The sequence below is a fragment of the Bombina bombina genome, chromosome 1 (assembly GCF_027579735.1).
Source record: "Bombina bombina isolate aBomBom1 chromosome 1, aBomBom1.pri, whole genome shotgun sequence".
NCBI lineage: Eukaryota > Metazoa > Chordata > Amphibia > Anura > Bombinatoridae > Bombina > Bombina bombina.
This window is the reverse complement of record NC_069499.1, coordinates 757,273,210-757,296,102: the sequence shown is the minus strand read 5'-3', so window position 1 is coordinate 757,296,102 and position 22,893 is coordinate 757,273,210. Positions and strand designations below refer to the sequence as shown.

General features: G+C 36.5%; 1 protein-coding gene across 7 annotated transcripts in view; it reads left to right on the top strand.

Moving 5' to 3' along the window:
• The window catches only part of CAPN6 (calpain 6), a 258,328-nt gene that overhangs the window by 148,533 nt on the left and 86,902 nt on the right, over positions 1–22,893 (top strand). For all 7 annotated transcript variants that reach the window (XM_053699313.1, XM_053699314.1, XM_053699315.1 and 4 more), the window contains 3 exons: positions 12,838–12,969; positions 17,430–17,638; positions 21,850–22,042. In XM_053699313.1, the coding sequence (XP_053555288.1) occupies positions 12,838–12,969; positions 17,430–17,638; positions 21,850–22,042 (534 nt within the window). The remainder of the gene's footprint in view (positions 1–12,837; positions 12,970–17,429; positions 17,639–21,849; positions 22,043–22,893) is intronic.

Below are 22,893 nucleotides of genomic sequence, written 5' to 3'. Positions count from 1 at the left end.
TCTGCTACTTTGTACCACTCATCAGATATGTAGTGGTTGTGTATGTAACTGGCAGCCTAAGAGTTAGATCAAAACAATCTGATTTAAAGGGACATTCCGGTCAAAATGTAAATGCACATGGATGAACTACATCTTTGGATAAAAACATATTTGCACTATAGATGTATTATCAAAACTACTTTTAGCATTTTTCTCTGTAGGTGCATGTGCATCATAGATGGATATTCTTACTGCACCAACATTTTAAATATTGCAGTTGTTCAAAAAGCCAGTGGGGAATGTATTATGTCAGCAATTAAAAAATTGGGTCTAGTCCAGTTAGTACAAGCACCTTAGGCTCTCCGAGCAAGTTCTGGGTTTAAAATGCTGGTGCACGGTGCATACTTAAATACACTTTTGAAACAGCTATAGTTTTTATTAGAAGCATTTTTGCTAATACATTTATATTACAAAATTTCTTCTGTTCAAAACTAAAATGCATCCATGTATATTTAAATTTTGGTTGGAATGTCCCTTTAAATGAAAAAATCCTGCAAATAAGTCCTGCAATATTGTGTAAAACTGAAATGAGATCGAATTCACATTTAGATAAATAGATAAAGAAAATATAGTAAAACATATTGCATTTAAATGTATAGAAAATAAAAAAATGTTATTGCGGACTAGTTAAATGTTATTTTGTAATTTAAAACATTTTATGAAGCTCATACACAGTGCCTGATCCACAAATCATTGTCAGTTGCATTAATCAGTTATTCTTGTGTCCATTAGTTATTAGAGCCAAAGTAAGAAATTAATATGAGACTGAAAAGTAATGGATCGCTTGTTGTAGGTCTGACATAATAATCATTTATTAGAGTCAGACTGAAATGAGATCTTACTTTGATCCATAATTCCAACATTTGACAACAATATTCTGATTGATAATGTCCAGTTGACCACCAAGGGGGATGTTGCTTTGAGATCAGCACTTGGCTTATCTACCTTGTGTTCCCATACAAAAAAAAGCTTGTAGCGACTTGTACAGTGTATGTCCCTGGAAGAGAAACAAGCAGCATAAATATCCCAAACATGATGCACGTCTGAAAAGAAAAGCAGCCCATTAACAACTCTGGGCTTGGCCAGAACAGCTGGAAGATGTTAGTAGAGTGTGCAGTTCCCAGGGAATGTTGCAATACACTGATGAAGGTATGCGACTAACCCCTTTTTATTATCAGTGAGACTGATTGCATTGTAAAAAAAGAGGATATGGAATTTCTTACCACATTATTATCTATAAAAAACAATTACTTCCATCTATCTATCTTTCTATCTATCTATGTCTACTGCATCTATCAGGAGTAATGTGAGGAAACCCTTCTTTACAGAAAGAGTGATTGATTTATGGAAAACACTTCCTCAAGAGGTAATAATGACAAACACTGTGGGGGACTTTAAAAATGCCTGGGACAAGCATAAGGCTATCCTACGAACTAGATAAGTTTATACTTTTAGGTAATATGGGGTAGACTTGCTGGGCCTATGGCTCTTATCTGCCGTCAATATCTATGTTTCTATCTATCTGTCTGTCTTTCTGTCTATCTACTCTATTTATTTATTTATGTATTTATCTATCTATATATCTGTTATCTATTATCTATCTAGTTCTACTATATCTATCTATCTATCTATCTATCTATCTGTCTTTCTGTCTGTCTATCTATCTATCTATCTATCTATCTATCTACCTATCTAGTTCTACTGTATCTATCTGTATTTCTGTCTCTATCTATCTATCTATCTATCTATCTATCTATCTATCTATTATAAATGTATCTATCATCTATTTATCTATCATCTATCCATCTATTTATTTATCTATCTATTTATTAGCTATCTATTTATCTATCTATCTATGAGCTTGCATAGAACATAAACAGTTAGCAGGATAAATCTATATAAATAATTATACGCATATTCCTTCCACTTGTAAGGAGTATCTTACTTTTTATATATCTCACATATTTATAGGTGTCTTAAAGATATATAAAATATTTTTAAAAAAGTGAAACAAAGTACAGAGGCGCCAATGGTGCAGATCAATGGTGGTATAAGGCACAATAACACCCCAATATGCACAGGATACTCACATGTAGTGAAGGCAATCAATCTTGCCCATAGATACAGGCTGGATTTCACAGCAGTCCAGCTAGCTGTTCCAAGGTGTGGTAGCAGATGGGTGGGTATTAGAGTATTGGTACTCTATAGTAGCATAGCAGCAAGAAGTAGTAGTTGTAACACTTAGAGTGGATTTGATAAAAAGTAAATTTATTTAAAAAGTATAAAAAATATATATATATAACAATACCACTCATCTCAGTGTTAAAACATATATCTTAAACATAAGGATTACATGCGACGCGTTTCTCAGATATACTGTTTCATCAGGCATGTTATTACACAATTCTTAACCTCCTTATATAGGGCTATGCTACTATGAATACACCCACATCCCACCCCCACCAATCATTCAAATTGTAACCAATCAAGAGCCATCATTTAACAATGACGCCGCCCTTATTACAACATACTGCATAAATTCTATATGTATATTCAAGTAGTCTTTCAAACAAGTGAATAAGCTGAATGTTTTTAAAATTGTATTCTTATATATATTTATATTGTCCAAATACCTAACATTTTGTGATCGAAAATTTGCAATCTATGCTATTCGTAATTTCTAAAATATCATAGGATGGCTAGGTTGTCAATCACTCTATGGTCAGGTGACTTGCAAAATAGACCCGTTAATTTGTCTATATACCTGTCACTCAAATCGGGAATTCGCGCTTAAATTCCTATTTTTGTTCTTACCTATTTCTATACTGTCATTCTGGGTGCGCATGTCCAATCAGAGCACTGACTGGAGACGCGCCTCCATTACCAATGCGTGACGTACTGTGCCGTGATTGGCGTGCACTGAAGTTTAACAGTGTATCATGCCAATTCACGGAAGAAGGTAAACAGAGTCTCCCATTGGTCTAACCTGCAATCACATGGTGGGGATATACCACTGGTATTGCAGGCTGTCAATATGACTTAGGGAAGTGCAATGGTTGGCGGCGGCCAACCATAAAGGCAAAACTCCCATTGGTCCTGCCTGTGTTATTATCGGATGGACTGTGACTATTGGTCCGTGGGGGGAAAATGATCAAAACCAAGATATGTACTATAGTTAGAGCCGATTGCTCTCTAGACTATTGTTCTATTATATTGCGTAATTATGTTTATATAAACCAGCCACACAGTGAAGCACCCACTTGAGAGGAGTACCAATTCCCATGCCAATAGATAGATTATTTGACATATTGACATGTGTCAAATGTACATGTCAGGAATAAGTCAGATATAGCAAATAAATGTTTATATATATCTCCCTCTCTCTCCTTGCCTATATGTGTTCTTAGATACACGCAAAGACAAATGTAATAAATTCAAATACCATGCATAATAATAAAAGTGTGTCTGTATAATATTAAAGTGCAATTCTAAATCATTATCTCCAAATGTTACAAAAAAGTGCTGGATAATGCTTAGTATACTCTAGTGGCTGTAAGTTCAATGGTGAATGTTATGTTCTCTCTATATAAGGGAAATGTGCCTAAATTACATAACATGATAATGCTGAACAATGACTCCCTTGTACAGAGCGTAAGTTTGTGTAAAAAAATATATATTATACTGACCCCCTAGTCGGGAGTGTCAGTGTGAATGATAGCTATTAAGAGGACATATAAATAACGAGTGATATGTATCTGAGTGTATAGTGTTATGATATTAACTTTATACATTTGCTCCCTATGAAGGGATGTGAATATGTGCCTAGAAGAAAATTATAATTAAAATTTGACATATCAATATATTGACAAGGGACCAATGATCCCTAGTCTAAAGTGTTAATGTGAATGAAAACTAATAGTGATACCTAAAATGGGGGGAGTGATGAGAATACTAGTGGCAGGGTTAAATTATAATATAATGGTAAGTATATTACATTGAAGGTGAGCTGTGTTCATCTAGGCACATATTCACATCCCTTCATAGGGAGCAAATGTATAAAGTTAATATCATAACACTATACACTCAGATACATATCACTCGTTATTTATATGTCCTCTTAATAGCTATCATTCACACTGACACTCCCGACTAGGGGGTCAGTATAATATATATTTTTTTACACAAACTTACGCTCTGTACAAGGGAGTCATTGTTCAGCATTATCATGTTATGTAATTTAGGCACATTTCCCTTATATAGAGAGAACATAACATTCACCATTGAACTTACAGCCACTAGAGTATACTAAGCATTATCCAGCACTTTTTTGTAACATTTGGAGATAATGATTTAGAATTGCACTTTAATATTATACAGACACACTTTTATTATTATGCATGGTATTTGAATTTATTACATTTGTCTTTGCGTGTATCTAAGAACACATATAGGCAAGGAGAGAGAGGGAGATATATATAAACATTTATTTGCTATATCTGACTTATTCCTGACATGTACATTTGACACATGTCAATATGTCAAATAATCTATCTATTGGCATGGGAATTGGTACTCCTCTCAAGTGGGTGCTTCACTGTGTGGCTGGTTTATATAAACATAATTACGCAATATAATAGAACAATAGTCTAGAGAGCAATCGGCTCTAACTATAGTACATATCTTGGTTTTGATCATTTTCCCCCCACGGACCAATAGTCACAGTCCATCCGATAATAACACAGGCAGGACCAATGGGAGTTTTGCCTTTATGGTTGGCCGCCGCCAACCATTGCACTTCCCTAAGTCATATTGACAGCCTGCAATACCAGTGGTATATCCCCACCATGTGATTGCAGGTTAGACCAATGGGAGACTCTGTTTACCTTCTTCCGTGAATTGGCATGATACACTGTTAAACTTCAGTGCACGCCAATCACGGCACAGTACGTCACGCATTGGTAATGGAGGCGCGTCTCCAGTCAGTGCTCTGATTGGACATGCGCTTCCAGAATGACAGTATAGAAATAGGTAAGAACAAAAATAGGAATTTAAGCGCGAATTCCCGATTTGAGTGACAGGTATATAGACAAATTAACGGGTCTATTTTGCAAGTCACCTGACCATAGAGTGATTGACAACCTAGCCATCCTATGATATTTTAGAAATTACGAATAGCATAGATTGCAAATTTTCGATCACAAAATGTTAGGTATTTGGACAATATAAATATATATTAGAATACAATTTTAAAAACATTCAGCTTATTCACTTGTTTGAAAGACTACTTGAATATACATATAGAATTTATGCAGTATGTTGTAATAAGGGCGGCGTCATTGTTAAATGATGGCTCTTGATTGGTTACAATTTGAGTGATTGGTGGGGGTGGGATGTGGGTGTATTCATAGTAGCATAGCCCTATATAAGGAGGTTAAGAATTGTGTAATAACATGCCTGATGAAACAGTATATCTGAGAAACGCGTCGCATGTAATCCTTATGTTTAAGATATATGTTTTAACACTGAGATGAGTGGTATTGTTATATATATATATTTTTTTATACTTTTTAAATAAATTTACTTTTTATCAAATCCACTCTAAGTGTTACAACTACTACTTCTTGCTGCTATGCTACTATAGAGTACCAATATTCTAATACCCACCCATCTGCTACCACACCTTGGAACAGCTAGCTGGACTGCTGTGAAATCCAGCCTGTATCTATGGGCAAGATTGATTGCCTTCACTACATGTGAGTATCCTGTGCATATTGGGGTGTTATTGCGCCTTATACCACCATTGATCTGCACCATTGGCGCCTCTGTACTTTGTTTCACTTTTTTAGCTTGTCTCCGTTTGGATACTGATAGAGAGCTGCCTACTTGTTCAGCCAGCTGGATTGCTGCCAAAATACAGCCCGTCTCTACTGGCATAATTGAATGCCCTCATCTATTGTGAGTACCCTGTTATCATTGTACACTGGTACATCTTCAGAAACCCCCATTGATCTGCACCATTGGCGCCCCTTCCGTGTTGTTCTTTCTTTTCAGATAAAATATTTTTAGAACATTTGGTTAACTTACCTTACATAAACAGGTTTATCCATAATTTAGGAAGGTGAATTGTTGTTCAGTGACACACACTATAATAAACATAGTATATAAACATATTTCGAACAAGCAGCCATATATGCCAGCCAGCATTGAATAATACCCCATATAAACTATACTTAATCCACGAGTGCAGCTACTTGCAGAACAAGGAATCTGAAAATGCATCATTTACTGTGCAATGGCTGAGGAGATTGTAATAAATAGTGAAAAAGGGGGTAGTGTACAAGCGCTAAGGTAATCCCCAAGCTGTATCCAAACAGAGATCCTAACCAACCTCCAAAAAATATGCACAAATAGTAAGAAGTGAATACAGCGTCAACAAGAGGTTGTAGGATTAATTAGAGTAGTCAGGATTTATTACAATCTCAACAGGAGGCCAAGGGATAAATATACTCACAGAGAGATAAAAGAAGATTATTTAATGAACCATGTTAAAAAGCATCAGTTAAAAAATGTAAAAAACACATATAGATAAAATTACAAAAACAGGAATATCTTGCAGGAGCGGCTAAAGCTGATAATTACAATAAAAACAGAGATAATCACAGGTGATCAGTGTGAGTGGTACACCAGATTAAGAGTGTAAACTAGTGAAACAGAATAAGCCTAAGTACAACTATAACAAGTGCATCAAGCAAGAAATTAATAAACAATAGTATAAACAATAATGTTCAAAAAATAGTGTGTCAAAAAAATAGAAAAATGCACTGCAGTGCAAAAAGAGGGTCAAATAGTAAGTGAGTGCAAATGGATTTAACAAATGCTAGCTACTAATCCAGTGAGGTAAAGATATAATTAAATAAAATACACAATATGCAATAACATAAAAAATATATTCCAAAAAAGTGTTCCAAAAAGTTGATCAACAAATGTTAGTGAAGAACAAAAATAAGCCCATCAAAACCGAAAAAAAAATGGGTGATGAAAAACAAGGTGAAAGTGAGGAAATTGGTTGTTTCAATATTAGTTACTTTAACAGATCCAAATTCCTGAGTGTGGTAGCTGAAGTAGCTGATTGGATCCTAGCACCTGTCAGCTGCTCCTATGGTATCCTAAAAAGTGTCCCTGAAAAAAAGAAATTCACAACATAAAATCTTTTTATTCTCGAGAAAGGCCCTTTTTTGAGGGCAGAAACGCGTTGACATATTGGTAAGCATTATTTTAATCTTTACTTCATTCTCATATTGGATACACTATGTTGTGAATTTCTTTTTTTACAGGGACACTTTTTAGGATACCATAGGAGCAGCTGACAGGTGCTAGGATCCAATCAGCTACTTCAGCTACCACACTCAGGAATTTGGATCTGTTAAAGTAACTAATATTGAAGGAACCAATTTCCTCACTTTCACCTTGTTTTTCATCACCCATTTTTTTTGTTTTGATGGACTTATTTTTGTTCTTCACTAACATTTGTTGATCAACTTTTTGGAACACTTTTTTGGAATATATTTTTTATGTTATTGCATATTGTGTATTTTATTTAATTATATCTTTACCTCACTGGATTAGTAGCTAGCATTTGTTAAATCCATTTGCACTCACTTACTATTTGACCCTCTTTTTGCACTGCAGTGCATTTTTCTATTTTTTTGACACACTATTTTTTGAACATTATTGTTTATACTATTGTTTATTAATTTCTTGCTTGATGCACTTGTTATAGTTGTACTTAGGCTTATTCTGTTTCACTAGTTTACACTCTTAATCTGGTGTACCACTCACACTGATAACCTGTGATTATCTCTGTTTTTATTGTAATTATCAGCTTTAGCCGCTCCTGCAAGATATTCCTGTTTTTGTAATTTTATCTATATGTGTTTTTTTACATTTTTTAACTGATGCTTTTTAACATAGTTCATTAAATAATCTTCTTTTATCTCTCTGTGAGTATATTTATCCCTTGGCCTCTTGTTGAGATTGTAATAAATCCTGACTACTCTTATTAATCCTACAACCCATGGGTAGTACTGAAGTCATCTGGGATTTATATTTTCTATTGTAGCAACATAAATCTGTAACAATGAAGTATGACATAATAACTATGTGATAATAGGGTTTAATATTAAAATAAACCCACTCATAAAACTGTAAGAAAATGTATGACATAAGAAAAGTGAAATATTATCTTTCCACAGAAATGAATGTTTAACTCAAACCAGAAGTTATGTTTATGTGCAGGAAACACCATATGATATCACGTGGCAGACTAAAAAAGAGATTGTGAATGAGTGTAACTGTTACCAGATTGCTTGAGGGCTGTGTGAGGGACTGAATATGAATGAGAGTGAGCATAAGCAGTGGTGTGTGAGTATTAATGCTGTGTGAGAGTGCTTGTGGGAGTATGTTTGTGAATGTCCATGTGTAAGTTTGTATGTGTGTGACAGTGTAAGTGAGATTTATTAGACTACTTAAAAATACAGTCATGCCCTTGAGACTCTCCATCTAGTTTTGTCTCTCCAGTTCATGGTGCAGCATATCTGGTAAATGACATAGATGTAAAAATATTATATTTCACTGACGTGTAAAATCCCTAGCCTGTGCTAACCACACCAACAGGATCCTCAGAGCTGCCCGGTAAGCTCAACTACTGCTTCAGGAACATCACCACTCTCAGGCATCCATCAGTAGTGGAGACATATGTATAACACCACTGGAAAGAAGGTTTAGGGCAAGCTTACAAGTGAGGAGCAATGGACTTTGCGCTAGCACAATGGTGATTTCGCAATCCATTTTTCTTCTGCTGACATAAAAAGTCAGGAGAAATCATCATTGCGCTAGATCAATAGTCTTTTCAATTTCCGCTTCAATCCATACCGCGATCTACGTGCTAGGGTAAACTGTTTTCTGAAACTAAAAAAGTTGCACTAAACACAACAAAAATATCTTACAAAGTACGCTTACACCCATAAACTACACTGTTAACCCCTAAACCACCATCCCCTGACATTGCCAACCCTAAATAAAAGTATTAATTCCTAAACCACTACCACCCACTTTGCCAACCCTAAAAAAGGATTAACCCCTAAACAGCCATCCCCCCACAATGCAAACTAACTAAAGTATTAACCCATAAACTGCCATCCCCCCACAACGTAAAGGAATAAACTAACATCTAAACCCCCTAACCTAACACCCCCCAACTTAACCTCAATTAAATACCCATAAATTAAATGAAAACTATCCTAACTATCTTTAAAAAAAGTAAAAAAAAATTACCTGTAAAATTAAATTAAAACCTAAGCTTACTCTAAAAAAAATTACATTACAATAAATAAAAAAACCTAACATTACCAAAAAAAATAAAAAAATCTAACATTTACACAAAAAAACTACCATTACAAAAAAATAACAAAATCTACCCTTACAAAAAATAACAAAGAAAATTACCAAAAATAAAAATATTCCTATTCTAATATCCCCAAAAAACATCCTAAAATTTAAAAAAAACCTGTTCTACAAATAAACTACCAATAGCCCTTAAAAAGGTCTTTTGTAGGGCATTGCACTAAAGCAAACAGCTCTTTTGGATAAAATAAAACAATTACCCCTAACATTACAAACCCCCACCCCCCCAACAACTAAAAAAAACTAAACTACCCATTACCCTGAAAAGGGCATTTGGACAGGCATTGCCTTTTAAAGGTTATTCACCTTTTTTCTGCCCCCCCAAAAATAAAAAAAAAACCTAATCTTAAAAAAACACCCCAAAAAGAAGAAAAAAACTTGCCTAACCACAAAATTGGTACTCCCAATGAAGATGAACGGCACCCCAACTTCATCCTGTTGGAGCTCTATCATCCATTGCGAGTCCATCTTCATCTCGGCCGCAGATCATCTTCTATCTTCATCCCGGTGGTGGCGGTGAGGTCATCAGCGATGGCGGGGCGACGTTGGTACCCCTCTTCAGACCATCGACATGGAGGTCCTCTTCATGCGGTCTCCAACCGCACACTGAAGATTGAATGCAAGGTACCCATTTTATTTAGGGGTACCCTTGCATTCCTATTGGCTGATTTGAATCTTCAAATTCAAATCAGCCAATAGAATGAAAGCTTTTTCCTTTCATCCTATTGCTGATCACATTCTGTGATGTGGACTTTGATGGTCTTTGGACTCCCTCTATTTAATTATTGTGGTGTATGGCTGATATCACTGTTTTAGTTTTTTGTAGTGAGCGCCTCCAATTGTTTTTTTGGTTATAAACTTTAAAGGGATAGTAAGGTCAAAAATGAAATGTGCATAGGTTTATTTTAATTTGAAATAGCAGAATATTTGCAATATACTTCCATTACTAAGAATGCTTCTAGTAAAAGTTATTACTGTTTTTCAGCAGCAAGGGTACAAATTTTGTGAGGGCTCATGCGCCAGTATTCAAACAACATGTTTGCTCAAAGAGCTGGCGGTGTTGTGTATTGCTTTTTAAGATGTAATTTGTGTCATACAACTTTCTGCTGACCCTCTGAGAACATGTGTTTGTTTGAATACTGGTGCACAAGCCCGCACAGGATATGTGCGTATGCTGCAGAAAAACAATAATAACTTTTATTAGAAGCATTTTTGCTAATGAAAGTATATTGCAAAAAAACTTCTATTCCAAATTGAAGTGCACCTATTCACATTTCACTTTTGACCTTTCTATCCCTTTAAATAGTTGTCCAGATCTTATAACAGCTTCTTGTCCTGGGACAGCCACTGGAAGCAAAGTACTACTGAATGCAATATATTATGAAGAAATATTTTATTTGTTATGATATATTATTACATTAAGTACTATAGCATTGAATAGTTGGTCTGTCATTAATATTTATGCAACTGCTGAGCTTATAATGTGGTTGCTTTCTGTATTAAGCAGAAATGTAAGCTAAGAGCCTCAGCCGGCCTTTTTTGGTTCAGCACCTTCTGGATTGCGCTTGCTGATTGGTGGCTAAATGTAAGCAACCAATTAGCAAGTGCTATCCAGGGTGCTAAACCAAATATGGGATGGATGCTAAGCTTATATTCCTGCTTTTTCAAATAAAAATACCAAGAGAACAAAGTAAAATTGATAATAGGAGTAAATTAGAAAGTTGCTTAAAATTGCATGCTCTATCTGAATCATGAAAGAAACAATTTGGGTTTAGCATTTCTTTAAACAAAACGAAATCAAATAATGTTTTTTTTTAAAAGAGGTACCTATAAACATATCATAGATAACTTGCATTTTCTTACAATAATAGTAAATATTTATAAGCTCTGAAAGCTATAGTAGTATTTTCTTTGTAAAAATAATCACAAGCATTAAAACATTGTATTGTATTTTTTATGTCTAGTAAATTCAAACCGCAATGTCACCAATAGGTACAGTGTAGTTTCTAGGAGTATACAGTCAATGGGATTCATTTGTAGCTAATATAGGCTATAATTCAAATCCATGAGAGTTTGATAGAAGACTTCCTATTATAATTCTGTGAATTGTTAGCTTACTTTTCTTTCATTCTAATCCATTTGAAAAGCAGCTGTTTTAATTGGAGAAACCATCCAGGTTGTGGTGTGTTAAGGAGGGTTTACAGACCTTAAAGGAAATAATATGTGGTTGATCGGAAAGTAAAACATGGTAGCTAATTTATTCCTTATTGAAAATGAATACTTAATGAGTTTGAATGCAAGCTTTTTCACTAAATCAATATTAATTAAGAACATGTGTGTAATTAAAGGGAAACTAAACTTAATTTGTTTTTTTTCATGATTCAGATAGAGCATGCAATTTTAAGCAACGTTCTCATTTATTTCTATTATTTTTTTTGTTCCCTTACTATCTTTATTTGAAAAGCAGGAATGTAAAGCTTAGGAGCCGGCCCATTTTAGGTTCAGCACCCTGGAGAGCGCTTGCTTTTTGGTGGCTACATTTAGCTGGACAAAAATAGGCTGCATAGCTGCAGGATTTTCTCCTACATTTTGCCACCTTCACTAAACTAGACAAGATATCAACAAAGCTGAAACAAGCAGCATAGACTGAATAAACAAGCAATACAACTAGAAATACACACGCAAAGAAAAATGTAAATATGAAAGTTTCTACTTCACTGTCGGCATTAAAGGAACATGAAACCCACATTTTTTCTTTCATGATTTAGAAAGAGAATGCAATTTTAAACATCTTTCTAATTTACTTCTATTATCTAATTTGTTTTATTCTCTTGATATTCTTTGCTGAACAGCATATCTAGATATGCTCAGTAGCTGCTGATTGGTTGCTGCACATAGAAGCCTTGTGTGATTGGCTCACCCATGTGCATTGCTTTTTCTTCAACTAAGTATATCTAAAAAATGAAGCAAAATAAATGATAGAAGTAAATTGTAATGTTGTTTAAATTTGTATTCTCTATCTGAATCATGAAAGAAAGATTTTGGGTTTAGTGGCCCTTTAAACATTGGCCGCTAGCAAGGGCTGTCAATCATCCGATCATATCGGATCGGGATGATTTCACCTAAAAGGTGACAGGCAAACTACAACTGCTGCTTCTTAAATTCTGTTTCAGGCGGACTTAAAACGATGGGGAATCAGTAAGTGTAATCTAGCAATATTGCATATAATACAATTTATAAAGTGAGAGCTTGGTAATTACCGCTATTCATATAAAGTATTGGTTGATTCGTGTTAAAACCTTTTATAATTTCCTCCTTAATGTTTTTTCTTTGAAGGAGCTGTGTGAAGATCCTCATCTGTTTGTTGATGGCATCAGCTCACATGACTTACACCAGGGAACACTGGGTAACTGCTGGTTTGTGGCTGCCTGTTCCTGCCTCGCTCTAAGGAGCGCACTCTGGAAAAAGGTATCTGTAGCTGATCCATTGATATCTGGTATCAGTAATGGACATGTTTCCAAAATTTCAATATCCCCAATTCATTCTAAACCTGCATCATCACTTGTATCTAATATCATACAGGGACTGTGGAGATGCTTCTACATATGATATGTAGCTATTTTACTACAGATATGCAGTCTCATGAATAACCAAAGCAAATACAAATACAATGTTACTAGCTTCAATAAAATGAATAATTATTATTTGCAACTTTATTCACATGGTTACAGAATGTGAGGCCCGACAGCTTTAAGGATTAATAAACACAAATTAAGTTTATGAACTTAATTAATCCAGATCAGTGCCCCATTGCAGTGCTCACAGACACCATGTGCTAAGGCATCTACATTTACCCAACTGCTGAGACGTGAAAAGTAGCGCACATGATATTAAAAAACCTGGTAGGTTATTATAAATGTACAATGTGGGATAGGAACAAGCTTGAGGACGTGGCAGACGGGACTTATACAAGGTGGCTAAAATATGCGCAATTACATCACTTCATACAAACTACATTGTATAAAAAAGATCTATTGAAACCACTCACCCCCTTTGAAAGTTTGTGTGATAGCGGTAACCTAGTTCAATACCCACTTTCATTATCTCGCAAATTGCTAATAGCACACCACAAAATGCAATTGTCACTATATACAACCAAATGGTCAGGGGACCTTAATACAAGAATGGATTTGACGGACTGGGACAGAATTTTTAAAAATACCAAGAAATCCTCGACATCCCCACAGATACTTGAGATGAATTATAAAATATTGACACGCTGGTACCTCACACCGACTAGATTAAACACTATATACCCTGAATCGTCGTGAATGTGTTGGAGGGGGTGCGGGGAACCGGGTGGCTTAGCGCATATGTGGTGGAGAATTTGCTTTATACCTGAGAGTCGCACTGCTCAATGAACTCCCTACTTTTACAGATAGGGCTGAATAGTGCAAGACTCTAATAGCAAGGGCATGGAAAACACCAGAAACCCCCACGAAAATAAAGTGGCTTGATAGAATGACAGAGCTCATGAACCTAGAGGAGTTTGGTTATATGAAGCGCAAAAAATCAACCTTTTTTCTAAATGATAAATTCTTGTGGGAGGAATCACTACATTCACCACATGCCACACAAAATACCAATAGTGAGGCTCCCATAACATGACAACACTGTTGATTACATTGGGGGTGGGGCAACCTCCAGTCCTGGGACGAGAGAAATGTGTAACTTGACGTAGATTTTGAGAGATACAGAGCAATATGTTATATAAGATCTAAGAGGTGAGACTGCATCCTGACTTAATGGTGGCTTCCAGATTGGCAACTTTTAGCAGATAGTGGACTTTTAGAATTAAACACACGCCCTTGTTTATAGGAGCAGAATAAGCAGAGAATTTGGACTTTCAAAAAATAAGTTATTGACATATATATTGAGTAAATGTTTGTTTGTTTGTAAGTATAATTGATTATTGAAACACGAAAAGGGTACTGTATTGATCATCTCATGTAGACATTACCATATTGTCTGATGTACAACATAAAATGAGAAAAATAATAAAAAAATTAAAAAAAATACAAATAAATGTACAATGTGAAGATAGTTTTTGCATTCTGCTTCATACTGTTGGTACCACAACAGATATTAGAAAATGTTTGACATTCAAATGGTAGAGCAGACTTTTCCAGCCTATGGGCCAAGAGCTAGAGTGTGTCCAAAGGATTTTACTTGGTCCTACACTTCTCTAAACTGTATACTGCACAGGTGTGAAATAGGGGAGCTTTTTAGTATTATGATCCATTTATAGCAATCCTTAACAAATATGTGGTCCCATTAGCCTATTTCAGCCCCACTACATGACCTCCCCTTACCACAATCCTCCTACTAACATCCAATAGACCTACCCTCAGTACCATTGCATTGTCATACTAAACAGTCTGTCAATGAATAATTCAGATACAAAAAATGAGGTTATGGAACTTATAGCTTCTACTATTCTGCAGTATGAGATTTATTATTTGGGGTGACCTATGTTTACTTTTTCTTTTATGATGTTAATATAGTACATTATACTACTAGATGAAAACTGTTAGCATAGAAATACTATTATGTACAGAGCTAGTAGTTTTAGAACTTAATTTTGTTATACTGTTTTCAGGTTTACTATACAGAGGTAACCCCTTATACATTGACATAGCTATTACAGATATAGACCTGTATTTATTTCTATGTACAGTGCCCTCCTCTAATTTTGGCACCCTTGGTAAATATGTGAAAATGTGTCTTTTTTGTTTAACCTTTTGATATTTGTTCAAAAAATACACAAAAATGCAATGCTCTCATGGATAATGAATATCAAACAATTGCTGACACAACACTGGTTTATTAAAAAAAAAAACTTTCTTAAATATATGTGTGGCACAATCATTAACACCCCTATGAATTCATATGAGGAAAATATATTTGAATTATATTTACATTGATATTTTACATTTTTTAGTAGACCTGGGTGACTAGGAACAGGGAACACTTGTTCAACCATGACTTTCTGTTTCACAGGGGTATAAATATGAGGTGACACATAGGCCAAATTCACTTAGTCATTCATCACTATGGGTAAGACCAAGGAATATAATGGGAAGTGGCTATAAGAAAATAACAAAAGCATTGAAAATGCCCATTTCCACTATCAGGGCAATAATTAAGAGGTTCCAGTCTACTGTAAATGTTATGAATCAACCTGGAAGAGGACCCCTGTCTATATTGTCTCAACACACTGGGAAGAGGATGGTTCGAGTGGCCAAAATATCTCCAATGATCACAGCTGGAGAATTGTAGAAGTTAGTTGTGTCTTCGGTTCAGAAAGTCTCCAAAACTAAATTCCGACTTCTCCTACATCACCACAAATTGTTTGGAAGGTTTTCAAGAAAAAAGCCTCTACTCTCATCCAAAATCAAGCTCAAGCATCTTTAGTTTGCGAGACACTACTGGAACTTCAAATGATATTAGGTTCTATGGTCAGATTAAACCAAAATAGAGCTTTATGGCAAAGAACACCAGAAGTGGGTTTGGTGCACACAGAGAGGTAACCATATGGAAAAGTACCTCATGCCCATGGGTAAATATGTTGGTGGCTCTTTAATGTTTTGGGGCTGTTTTTCTGCCAGAGGAAATTGACATTTTGTTAGGATACATGGCATCACGGACTCTATCAAATAGATATTAAATTAACACCTGCCTGCCTCTGCCAGCAAGCTTTAAATGGGCCATGGTTGGATCTTCCAGCAGGACAATGATCCAAAACATACATGAAAATCAACACAAAAATGGTTTACTGACCACAAAATCAAGGTCCTGCAGTTGCCATCCCAGTTCCCTGACTTGAACCCTATAGAAAACCTGCAGGGTGACCTGAAGAGGAAGAGGAAGAGTTCACCAGCATCAACCTCAAAATTTAAAGGATCTGGAGAGATTCTGTATGGAGGAATGGTCTCGGATCCCTTGCCATGTATTCTCCAACCTCATCAGGCATTATAGGAGAAGACTCAGAGCAGTTATCTTGGGAAGGGGAGGTAGCACAAAGTATTGACTAAAAGGGTACCAATAATTGTACCACACATATATTTTACAAAGTTTTTTTTTTATAAACCTGTGTTGTGTTTGCAATTGTTTGATATCCATTAGTATTTTTGTGTATTTTTTTAACAAAAGATCAAAAACGTTAAACAATAAAGACAATTTTTCACAGCCTTCTTTGCTCATATTTACCAAGGGTGCCAATATTAGTGGAGGGCACTATATATTGTACTAAAATTGTATATGTACTTCCAGTATTATCCTGTCACCCTTGTTATGTGAATGTATAGCTATTTCTTTGTAACCTCAATAAAAATTATAGTAATATTAATAATAATAATAATAATAAAATACTACCTGTGAGCTGTCACAGTGACCTCAGTCTGCAGGGATGTCAATTGTGACAGGTGTAGAATCTAGCTCATGTTCTTTATAAACAAGCCTCCCATATTGGATTACCTTCTATTCAGAACCACACATTTATTACACTATATATTATATTACATACAAATGTAAGTTCAGTAGATTTTGTTGGAGTTTCTTCCAATTATAAGTAATGACATTCTGTTGGCATTTTCTATTATTGAGAGTTGTGACAAAATAATTTCAGAAAGATTCTTTATATTACTTTAGATTGTTCCATCTTCTTTTATCCTTTTTTCATGAATTAGTTTGTCTTTCTCTAAAGTAGGTTACAATTTGTTTGTTTTTTGTTTACCGCTGGGAAAATAATGTCGTTTATTAATAATGCCCTCACTATGTTCACCTCCGGCTATGCAACAGCCAGGAAATATATAGAAACTTGTAATTCTGCATGTCCAACTGAACACTGAATAAAACTTGTCTTGAAGGTCATTCCAAATTGGCAAAATCAGGAATGGGATGCAAATAGACCACACAAATATGCTGGAATTTTCCACTTCCAGTTTTGGTGCTTGGGGAACTGGGTGGATGTTGTCATTGATGATCGCCTGCCAACCGTGGATGGAAATTTAATCTACTGCCGATCCAACGTCAAGAATGAGTTCTGGAGTGCTCTTCTGGAGAAAGCATATGCCAAGTAAGAGACAGCTTAGATTACATAGAGCTAAAGGGTTCTGGGAATATTTCCAATAAAGCTGTCTGAACTGAGAAGCTACCTAAAGAAAATACCAGGGGGTCTGTAACCGACTCTCTAACAAAACAAAATGAATAAACTTTTTTTATTAAAACTGATGTTTAGCCCTGATCAGGTGAGAATTTTATGAATGTTCCTTGTGTAAAGAAGATACAGTTTTAAAATATTTTGCTTGCAGGATTTTTATACTGAAATCAAAAGATTGTGAGTTTATAATGAATTAAATGTGCTTCTGGTGTGTGCGGCTCTAGAATATGCTGTTGTAAAGAAAAGTAGATTACATGTAAAAGTGCTGTAAAATGAGGGAATTATCATAGACTGCAGTAATTGAAAGCAATTCATTAGTGTTGCAAATACCCCTTTACATCGGTGGCATCACCACTTTAGATTTAATGGAAAACAATTAATGCATTTACTTTGTAATAAAATGCTATTGACCACAAATATTCTTTATGCAAAGATCCGTTTACAGTTTAAATTTTAAAAATTAAATTAACTTAATATTAAAGGGATTAGTTTTCTTTTGTGACACAGGATACAATTTGTTAAAAGCTTCCAATTTACTTCTGTTTTCAAATTAGCTTTTTTACCATGATATCCTGTGTTGAAGAGATACCTAGGTAGGTGTCTGGAGCACTACACGGCAGGGAATAGTGTTGCCATCTAGTGGTCTTGCAAATGGATAATATTTCTTTGTTGTGGCCAATTAGAGGCAAGTGTAAAACATTCCATAGATCAAACAATCTGTGCACCATGTAGGAGGATTATAGGTTCCATAGAAGTAATTTACAGATTTAAACTACAGGAACAGCACGCAAAATAAATAATGAAACTGCATGGCAAAGTTATTTTTCCACCACTATGCATAGTTATTACCCCTTAAAGGGACACAAGTCAAAATTAAACTTTCATGAATAAGATAGAGCACACAATTTTAAACAACTTTCCAATTCACTTCAATTATCTAAATTGCACAATCTTTATATATGCACACCTTCTGAGGTACCAAATCCTACTGAGCATGTGCAAGATTTACAGAATATAATTATATGCATTTTGTGATTGGCTGATAGTTGTCACATGATGTAGTGGAAGGGAAAATAACTTTAAAATGTGTCAGAAAGTAATCTACTACCCATTTGAAATAAATGCAAAGTGCCTTTGGATTGTATTTTTATTATGCATTTACTGATTATGCTATTCTATTGTTTTTAGTGGTTCCTTAAGCATGCAATTTTAACATACTTTTCCATTTTCATCTATTATTTATTTTTGTATTCTTAAAAGAAAAGCATAATTACATCAGGCGCTGCAATACACTTCTGTGAGCTTTACAAGAGTTAAACATACAGTTATATGTTAGCAATAATGTAATCATAAAAATGCTTTCACACTTCAGAGCATTTTTTTTTGCACTTGTAATGTCCCTCTAATGCACCTTAGTTGATCAATTCCTATACGATTGAAATGGATGTAAGTCACTCAACTGTACGTTTGTAATGATAGGGCTATAAAAAAGGGGTATTGGCACAGATCCACTTGCAAATAAACAAAACATGTTTTATGCTTAAATATTTCCTGCAAAAAACACCTATGCTTTTATATTATAACTAGTACTAAAGCCCGTGTACACGGGCCATTTTTTGCAGTACAGCGGTCCCACCCCTTGTTCTCACCCCCTCTCTATTGCTCTCTCTCCCCCTCTCTTTTGCTTTCTCTCCCCCTCTCCTTTGCACTCTACCCTCTTTTGCTCTCTCTCTCCCCTCTTTGGCTCTCTCTGCCCCCTCTTTTGTTCTCTCCCCCCTCTTTGGCTCTCTCCCCCCTCTTTGGCTCTCTCTCCCCCCTCTTTGGCTCTCTCTCCCCCCTCTTTGGCTCTCTCTCCCCCCTCTTTTGTTCTCTCCCCCCTCTTTGGCTCTCTCTCCCCCCTCTTTGGCTCTCTCTGCCCCCTCGTTTGTTCTCTCCCCCCTCTTTGGCTTTCTCTCCCCCCTCTTTGGCTCTCTCCCCCCTCTTTGGCTCTCTCTGCCCCTCTTTTGTTCTCTCCCCCTCTTTTGCTCTCTCTCTCCCCTCTTTGGCTCTCTCCCCCCTTTCTTTTGCTCTCTCTGCCCCCTCTTTTGTTCTCTCCCCCCTCTTTGGCTCTCTCTCCCCACTCTTTGGCTCTCTCTTCCCCCTCATTGGCTCTCTCTGCCCCCTGTTTGGCTCTCTCTCCCCCCTCTTTGGCTCTCTTCCCCCCTCTTTTGTTCTCTCCCCCCCCCCTCTATTTGTCTCTCTCCCCCCTCTTTGGCTCTCTCTCACCACTCTTTGGCTCTCTCTGCCCCATCTTTTGTTCTCTGTCCCCTCTTTTGTTCTCTCCCCCCTCTATTTGGCTCTCTCCCCTATATATTTGGCTCTCTCCCCCCTTCTTTGGCCCTGCTCCCCCCTTCTTTGGGCCTTCTCCCCCCTCTCTTGCTCCCTCTCTTGCCACGCCCCCATCGCGGCACCCCGTCCGGCCACGCCCCCTCATGGCGACACCCGCACGGCCACGCCCAATCGCGGCGACACCCGCATGGCCACGCCCATCACGGTGACACCCGCCCGGCCACGCCCCCATCGCGGCACTACATGGGAGGTGAGGTGAGTGACAGCTTGCCTCGCGCTCCCCAGACCTCACAGCTGTTCAGCTTGTATGCTGTGTACCTCGCGCACGCCCGCTGTCACTCACCTCCCATGTAGCGCGCGGCCGCTTCTCACAGCTCTTACTGGCCTCGCTGTACCTCGCGCACGCCCGCTGTCACATGGGAGCGCGGCCGCTTCTCACAGCTGTTACTGGCCTCGCTCCAAGCCGACACTGATCAAGGCCAGGTATGTTTGTCACGTGCAGTCTCTACTGCGCATGACTGCATCTGACAAACATACTTGGCCAATTATTATATAGGATTGGGATCTAGTCACACAATATGTCCCATATTCTGCTTAGCCAGTCACCAACTTACAAGGTGTCCCAATGTTGACTGGTCCTAACACTACTGTACTGTGCCTTTATGGGATGAATCATTCTTGCTTTTTCTCTGTATAATAGAATGAGACTACCTGGCTTTATATACAACTCTATTATACTGTCATAAGTACACCTGAGCTTGGGGGGGGTGGTTTAACCAATTGAAGATGATCAGTCTCCCTTTATTTAAAAATACAAATCCACAAAGTTTGGTTAAACATACCTTACAAAGGCCCAGATTACAAATGGAGCATTAAGTTAGCACTCGCCCGCAAATAGGCAAATTTGCCCGTTTGTGGGCGCGAGATAATTAACCAGCCATTAAAAGTGGCTGGTTATTACTACCGCAAGCTTGCGGTAGCAATTAGCACTCAGAAAATTAACCAGAGATCCGATCTCTAGTTAATTTTCTAAAAGTGCCCCAAATGCCCTCAAAATAGTTTTTTATTTAAAAAAATAAAAATAAAAACTAGCATTTTTTTTTAAAAAAAAAAACAACCGCACTAGGCAGCTTTTGGGGTCTAAATTTGGTAGGAGCAGGGTGTTAGAAAAAAAAAAACGGCACTGAAAAGTGACTTTATTTTGCAGTCTATGGGAACTGTGTTTTCCCAATAAATATAAATGTATATAAATATATACATATATATTTAAAAATATATTGCAATTGCTGCGCTACTTAACCCTTCTCTGTGCAAGGTTCTGATGCCGTCTGATGGCATCAGAACGAAGCTGCCATTGGAGACTATGAAAGCATGCTGTAGTGAGCCTAAAGCTTCCTAGCAATGCGCATTGCGCTTTACCTGTAATACCGGCGCACATTAACGTGCGCTGATATTACTAAGTGGAGCTCTAATATCGCTTGCATGCAATCAATATTAAGCGCTCCACTTGTAATCTAGCCCAAAATGTTTAAATACATCTTTGGGAGTGCAGGCAAAGAGACCAAATAGTTACACAAAACAGGGAGTATTGGCACATATCCACTTTAAAAAAAAAACAAAGCTTTTTTAAATGATGAAAAACTTGCCTGCAAAAACACCTATGCTTTTATATTAAAACTGGGATCTTTATTTACCTCTAATCATCTCTGCATTTTTATGTATCTCAGTTCGGTATCTATACCACAAATTAGTGAAATTAGTGTAAGGTATTTGATATATTTTTTCATATCTCCCCACAGATTGGCTGGGTCCTATGAGGCTCTTGAAGGAGGTAATACCGCTGATGCTATAGTAGATTTCACTGGAGCTGTTACAGAAAGTTTTGACTTGGTGAAAGGCCACCACTGCGCTAACGTGATAGAACAGACACGGATGTTTGAGATCCTACTTAAAGTCTATAAACGAGGAGGGTTAGTCAGTTGCTCAATCAAGGTGAGTCAATGAACTGATCCTCAGATTTCACTTGTTTACAAACATGCAACTTACCGTCCCAAATACCCCTATTCAAATCCCATCTTGTATTAATGAAACATACAATCCCCAATCTTAAATGCCCAAACCCCGCCCAGACTTTGTTCACCACTGCTCAGCCCTGCCCCAGACAGCAATGGATCACCCAGACTTCAACCATATATTACTCAACCCCAGCACCAGATTATCCAGATTCTGCCCAGGCTGCCCAGATCAGGCTACGAAAACAAAATGACAGGGGGTGGAACTTCCATGCAAAAAGTATTGTAATGTTTTTAGCTGTGGTTCTGTAATATAAAAAATATTGTCCCTTTAGTTTAATGAAGCATTCTGGCTATTGAGAAATCTGTTAGCTGTATGTAGAGTGCTCAATGCTCTGCCACTTCCAACTGTAGTAAAAGTATTGTTTATGTATTTTGTATATTTAACTTTCCAGTCTTATGGTCTGTATATATTTTTTATTTTCTTGGTTGTTTTTTTGTTTTACTTTCTTATGGATATATATTTTCTTATATATATATATATATATTATATATATATATATATAATGTTAATGTAAAATAGATTTCTATACCTATATACCTATAGAAATAGATATACAGATATAGTTATAAATGGATACATATAGAAATATATATTTTCTACATTCTATGGGGAGAATACATTGATGTCTATGGGGAAAATACATTAACACCATTGCGATATTCGTGAAGTTAACGCACATCAGGTTTCACTCACACTCAAACTATTTTCTTTAAACTTATAATATGTGCACAACCAAACACGCGCAAAAAAAGTTACTTCTAGTGAAG